Source organism: Dioscorea cayenensis, chromosome 9 (genome assembly GCF_009730915.1).
Source record: "Dioscorea cayenensis subsp. rotundata cultivar TDr96_F1 chromosome 9, TDr96_F1_v2_PseudoChromosome.rev07_lg8_w22 25.fasta, whole genome shotgun sequence".
Lineage (NCBI taxonomy): Eukaryota > Viridiplantae > Streptophyta > Magnoliopsida > Dioscoreales > Dioscoreaceae > Dioscorea > Dioscorea cayenensis.
Genome location: NC_052479.1, coordinates 31,009,336 through 31,015,640, shown reverse-complemented (window position 1 = coordinate 31,015,640; position 6,305 = coordinate 31,009,336). Strand labels below are relative to the sequence as shown.

Sequence of the window (6,305 nt, the reverse complement as noted above, 5' to 3'; positions counted from 1 at the left end):
CCACTCTGGGCCTGGGCTAGGCCTGGTCAAAGGCCTGAGCCTGGGCCTGGGCCTCGGGCCCTGGGCCCTGGGCCTGGGCGCAGGCCCTGGGCCTAGAGCCCGAGACGCCGAGGCGCAGGCCGGCCCCCAGGCCCCAGGCAGGGCCTGGGCCTGGGCCTGAGCCTGGGCCTGGGCCTGGGCCCTGGGCCTGGGCCTGGGCCTGGGCCCTGGGCCTGGGCCTGGGCCTGGGCCCTGGGCTGGGCCACTGGGCCTGGGCCTGGCCCTGAGCCTGGGCCTGAGCCTGGGCTGAGCCTGGACCTAGGCCTGGGCCTGGGCCTGGGCCTGGGCCTGGGCCTGAGCCTGGGCCTGGGCCTGGGCCTGAGCCTGGGCCTGGGCCTGGGCCCTGGGCCTGGGCCTGGGCCGGGCTAGGCCTGGGCCTGGGCCTGGGCCACAGGCTAGGCCTGGGCCTGGGCCTGGGCCTGGGCCTGCGCCTGGGCCTGAGCCTGGGCCCTGGAGCCTGGGGCCTGGGCCTGGGCCCTGGGCCCTGGGCCTGGGCCTGGGCCCTGGGCCTGGGCCCTGGGCCTGGGCCTAGGAGCCTGGGCCTGGGCCTGGGCCTGGGCCTGGGCCTGAGCCCTGGGCCTGGCCTGGGCCTCGGCCTGGGCCTAGGCCTGAGCCCTGGGCCTGGGGCCTGGGCCTGGGCCTGGGCCTGAGGCCTGGGCCTGGGCCCTGGGCCTGGGCCTGGGCCTGGGCCTGGGCCCTGGGCCTCGGGCCTGGGCCTGGGCCTGGGCCCTGGGCCCTGGGCCTGGGCCCTGGGCCTGGGCCCTGGGCCCTGGGCCTGGGCCTGGGCCCTGGGCCCTGGGCCTGAGGCCTGGGCCCTGGGCCCTGGGCCTGGGCCCTGGGCCTGGGCCCTGGGCCCTGGGCCCTGGGCCTGGGCCTGGGCCTGGGCCTGGGCCTGGGCCTGGGCCTGGGCCTGGGCCTGGGCCTGGGCCCTGAGCCTGGGCCTGGGCCTGAGCCTGGGCCTGGGCCTGGAGCCTAGGCCTGGGCCTGGGCCTAGAGGCCTGGGCCTGAGCCCAGGGCCTGGGCCTGAGCCTGGGCCTGAGCCTGGGCCTGGGCCTGGGCCTGGGCCCTGGGCCTGGGCCTGGGCCTGGGCCCTGGGCCTCTGGGCCTGGGCCTGGGGCCCTGGGCCTGGGCCTGGGCCCTGGGCCTGGGCCTGGGCCTGGGCCCTGGAGCTGGGCCCTGAGGCCCTGGGCCCTGGGCCCTGAGGCCTGGGCCTGGGCCCTGGGCCTGGGCCCTGGGCCCTGGGCCTGGGCCTGGGCCCTGGGCCTGGGCCCTGGGCCTGAGCCCTGGGCCCTGGGCCCTGGGCCTGGGCCCTGGGCCCCAGGCCCCTGGGCCTAGCCCTGGGCCTGGGCCTGGGCCTGGGCCTGAGGCCTGGGCCTGGGCCTGGGGCCTGAGCCCTGGGCCTGGGCCCTGGGCCTGGGCCTGGGCCTGGGCCACAGGCCTGGGCCTGGGCCTGGGCCTGAGGCCTGGGCCCTGGGCTGACCTGGGCCTGGGCCCTGGGCTAAGGCCCTGAGGAGCCCTGAGGCCCTGGGCCACTGGGCTGAGGCCTGGGCCTGGGGCCTGGGCCTGGGCCTGGGCCTGGGCCCATGGGCCTGGGCCCTGGGCCCTGGGCCTGGGCCTGGGCCTGGGCCTGGGCCCTCGGGCCCTGGGCTGAGCCTGACTGGGCCTGGGCCCTGGGCTCAGGCTGGGCCTGGGCCTGGGCCTGGGCCCTGGGGCCTAAAGGCCACAGGCCTGGGCCCTGGGCCTGGGCCCTAGGCCACAGGCCTGGGCCTGGGCCTGAGCCCTGGGCCTGACCACAAAGGCCCTGGGCCTGGGCCCTGGGCCACCCAGGAGCTGGGCCTGGGCCTGGGCACCCCTGGGCCCAGGCCCCAGGCCCTGGGCCCCAGGCCCCTAGGCCCCAGAGGCCCTGGTCATACTGAGCCCCAATGAGCCCCAGACCCCTGGACCCTAGGCTCTTAGAGCCCTTGGCATGAAGCCCTTTAAGACCCTAGACCCTTAAACCCTAAACCCTAAACTCTATAAACATGCATGAAAATTTTTTTTTTTTAAGGTATGATTTCTGTAGTTACGCAAATGCATGAAACTTTTTGTTTAAGATATGATTTCTCTAGTTACGCAAATGCATGAAATTTTTTTGTTTAAGATATGATTTCTCTAGTTACGCAAATGCATGAAATTTTTTTTTAAGGTATGATTTTTATAGTAAATGCATGAAAATTTTTTTGTTTAAGGTATAATTTCTATAGTTACGCAAATCCACAAATTAAAAAAATTGAGCCACGGAATATAATTAATAACACAGTTGTAATAAAGATGTTTGTATTCTAACCATCCATATATCTTGCTCGACCTCATAGAACATGTAAGAAGGTCTTTCTGCCTCCATTAGCAGCAACAACTGCAAAAATTCTGCAGAAAAAGATAAAATGCCTATAAATTTAGTAACAAATAAATTAATGGAAATTTTGAAAAGAATCATAGTTCACTGCCTATTCAAGATCCTTCTTCACCAAAGATTATTCTTTGATCAATTCCATTGGAATCAAACACATAAGCAACAAGTTTTAGAATAGGAATTATTATTCATATGGAATCTGATAAATACAAATGCATGTTTCAAAATTCAGATTAGAAAGGTAAAACATAAAATTGGGCAGGTTCTCATGTCAACAACCAAAGGATTCTTAACGATGCAACAAAAGGTCCATTGAAAATCTGAAATAGCCCATGCCATTCATCCTGGCAAAATATAACTTTTGTATCATGATCCCCTAAAGACAAGGAGAAATGCTGATAAGTTTTTAGGGCTCGTGTGGATATCTTATATACACATCTTTTTTCATCTCTACCCAACACAGCCATATAACATTTAAAGTCCTAAATATCTTTTTCCATCGCTACCCAATACATGTCAAATGCTAATAAGTTTTTAGCACTCCAGAATGAGTCAACCCCCATTCGCACACCCATGAAATTCCTGCAACAATTTTGATATATGGGTTGATAATACATGTTCTATATTACCAACAAAAGGCAAAAAAACTGTCTCATGCAAATACAAAAACCGTGCACTTGAAGACAAAGACTCCAAATGAAGAATGTAACATGAACAAAAATATTGTGCGCATAGTAGAAGGAACTCAATGCTACAGAAATTTATAGCAAAGCATGTAATTCAAAACAAGAAATTCATGCACGTATATAATGCGATCCCAGTCATAGAATTGATAACAGAATCATAAGCGTGAAGTACACAATATGTCCTTTTATTTCAAAACAATAGATATATAGGAAAAGCAACTTTAGGTCCAGGATACAAATTATTACATCACTAGCAAATTATGCATTCATGTTCTTCCAAATATTTAGCAGCAGGTGAAAGAAACACAACTTCACACACAACTTTAGCATGAAATCAATTGGTAATTACATTAAATAATTACCAAAACTAAAGTGCAATTAATACAAAACACGCAAAGAAAACTTGCATGTTTTACATTTAAACAAACTTGTTTCCTGAACATCTAAAGAAGAATGGCCGTCTGTAAAAATTATGAAAGAAAAAGATAAAATTCATATTCATATCCTAATCTGACATTTTTAGCAAATGTAAAAAAGAACTTGCTTTTGCTATGCATGTTCTACATCAAATTATTGGTGAAATTTAGTGTGTGTTATATATGCTAGTTATTGGAGAAAAGAGCAAGCCATATGTGATGATTCTAAAAACAGTTTCTTAGAAATCAAACTAGATCAACAAGCTATGTTATACACACTAGTCAAGGATCTCTGGAGTAAAGAGCAGGCCATATGTGATTATTCTAAAAATAGTTTGTTAGAAATGGTAAATAAATTAGCGGGAAACTATGCATATGCTAAGTTGGCAAGGAATTAATTAGCAAGATGAGTACAACTAGATTGATATTTAATACAACTAAATAAAAAATTATTGGACCTCAACCAAAGAACTCAAATATTTAAGTATTTAGCTGTTGACTGCAAGTAATAGGCACAAAAAAGTTAATTAATATTTTAAGAGCAACTATATCCTCATATAAAAGTAAAGAAATTTGACTAACATGGCAAGTAAAAACTCTAAAAGTAATCATGATGGAATTTCAAGATTAATGTCACTTAATGATGCTCTTCAAACTTCATTTGCTCGAACAATGTTATGTTTTGCAATCATTCAACAAGAACAACAAGTAAAACAATTTTAACCAAATGCCACCAACATTTCACAATAATTTTGATCAGATGGAGGCTGATGGACACATAGAAAACAATTTGCAACCCTTAATTTCATAATCAAATCCCCAGGAAAAAAAACCTAAACTCCTATTTCAAAATCTCATCAAAACAATACCAGAAAATCCAAACCATGAACAAAAACAACCAGCACATCAATTCACAGATGAAATCAAACATCCAGCACCTCGTAACCCAAAGATTCACCACAACTTTGACCAAACATCACCCAAACAACAAAAAATTCAGAAATAAATCAATAAAAAGGTTCATAGATCACAATACCGCTCCGGAAGCGCTCTGGGTCGAGATTTTCAACTCGTGATCAAAATTATATCCCTTAACAAAATCACCAAAAAAATCAACAAAAATTGGAAAAAAATTGGGAAAAAAATGGAAAAAAATCGGAAGAGAACTAGGTTTAATCAGAGAAAGAGGAGTGTCTCGGTACCTTTGGCCTTCTTCCTGATATCGGAGTAGAGACCTGGCCCCTTCTCGAACGTCTTAGACCTCACCTGGGCCCACGTCTCCCCCTCCAATCGCATGGCTCCATCCTCAGAGCCACGATTGCTGACCTCATCCCGCTCCCCATGCCCATCATCGCCGCCGTCACCGGCCACGCCGCTGCCGGTGGGTTCATCATCGCCCGCGCGCATAACTACGCCGTGATGCGTGGCGACCGGGGATTCATCTGCATGAGCGAGCTGGACATCGGCGTGCCGATCGCTATCTTGTTTTTAGCTTATTATGGATTGGGTTTGATGGGTAATGGGTTGTGCAAGTAAAAAAGCATATTAATGGCCCATGGTTGTACTAATTGGGTTGATGGGCTTTAATAGGTTGTACAAATAAAGAGCGTGTTAACGGCTCATTGGGCTAGGACTTAGTCAACCGATGACGGATTGGGCTTCATGGGCATTGAGTAGGTTTAAAGGGTTTAGTGTTTGGTTTAGGTTGTCGCTTTGATTTATGATTTCTAGCATTATGTTAACCTTATATGCTTTCTATATATGACCCCAAATTTGCTTGAAGAATAAGTTCTAATTAAAAATTGTCACAATGGTTCCATTCAATTTTCCCATCTTCCTCACATGCTTCATAAAAAATGGGCTAATGTTTTGAAATAAAATTGTTGGATTGGCTTTGCTTCCAAAGCCATGCATATAAATGTTTTGAACATAAAATAAATAAATAAATAATATCAAAGATCTGAGAAGATGCATGAGGGAGAGGTGCGAGGGTAAAATATAAAGAGTTCGTACTTGCTCTTAAAAAAATCTTGAATTAAAAACGAATTGAAATAGTAAGTATAATTAACTAATTCAATATAATTGGAAATAGAGAATCTTAGTGGGGAAACAAAAGAGAAATTTAGATAGACATTTTGAGAAAATTAAATTGAATGAAATGATTTCAGAGAATTGGGAGAATAGAAGTTTAAAAGGAAAAAAAAAAGTGAGAAAAAAATGGTGGGTATGATGAGTATTTATAGGGTAAAAATTTAGAAAAAAAAATTATTAAAAAAATAAGGCTTCTAAAGAAGACTTCTTCAATTTTTTTTTTAATAAAATATGATTTATTCATTAAAAATAAAAGCTATTTATTTTGTTACTTTAATTATAATTTTTTAATATATTTTGTTATTAATAACAATTTTTTTATATCACATAAAAAAACAACAATTAATTAAAAAATATATCAAAAAGAAAAATGTTAAAAAAATTATATATTATATAATTCTTATTAAAAAATAATGGAACTGTGAAATGTATTGGCCATTTTTTTGTTTTTAGTTTCAATTTTTTTAATTTGCAAGAAGCTTAATCGGAACTTTATTTGGAACCTTAAAATTCTAATTCAATTAAAATAGTAAAAAGTTTTGCTTTCTATATATGACCCCAAATTTGCTTGAAGAATAAGTTCTAATTAAAAATTGTCACAATGGTTCCATTCAATTTTCCCATCTTCCTCACATGCTTCATAAAAAATGGGCTAATGTTTTGAAATAAAATTGTTGGATT

The 6,305-nt window shown here is 47.1% G+C and overlaps 1 protein-coding gene across 4 annotated transcripts; it reads right to left on the bottom strand.

Moving 5' to 3' along the window:
- Positions 1-2,065: 2,065 nt before the first annotated feature.
- Positions 2,066-4,989, bottom strand: LOC120269326. Of its 4 annotated transcripts, none has more exons than XR_005539131.1 (3): positions 4,736-4,989; positions 4,570-4,623; positions 2,066-2,445 (listed from the first exon to the last, which is right to left on the bottom strand). XR_005539131.1 is itself a non-coding variant. In XM_039276662.1 (2 exons), the coding sequence occupies exons 1-2, from the start codon at positions 4,938-4,940 to the stop codon at positions 2,327-2,329; spliced, it is 324 nt and encodes a 107-aa protein (XP_039132596.1). In that variant the 5' UTR covers positions 4,941-4,989; the 3' UTR covers positions 2,066-2,326. The 4 variants fall into 4 exon arrangements, 2 of the variants coding, with proteins under 2 accessions (XP_039132596.1, XP_039132597.1); XR_005539132.1 differs by lacking the exon at positions 2,066-2,445 and adding an exon at positions 2,653-3,013; XM_039276662.1 differs by lacking the exon at positions 4,570-4,623.
- Positions 4,990-6,305: the final 1,316 nt, after the last annotated feature.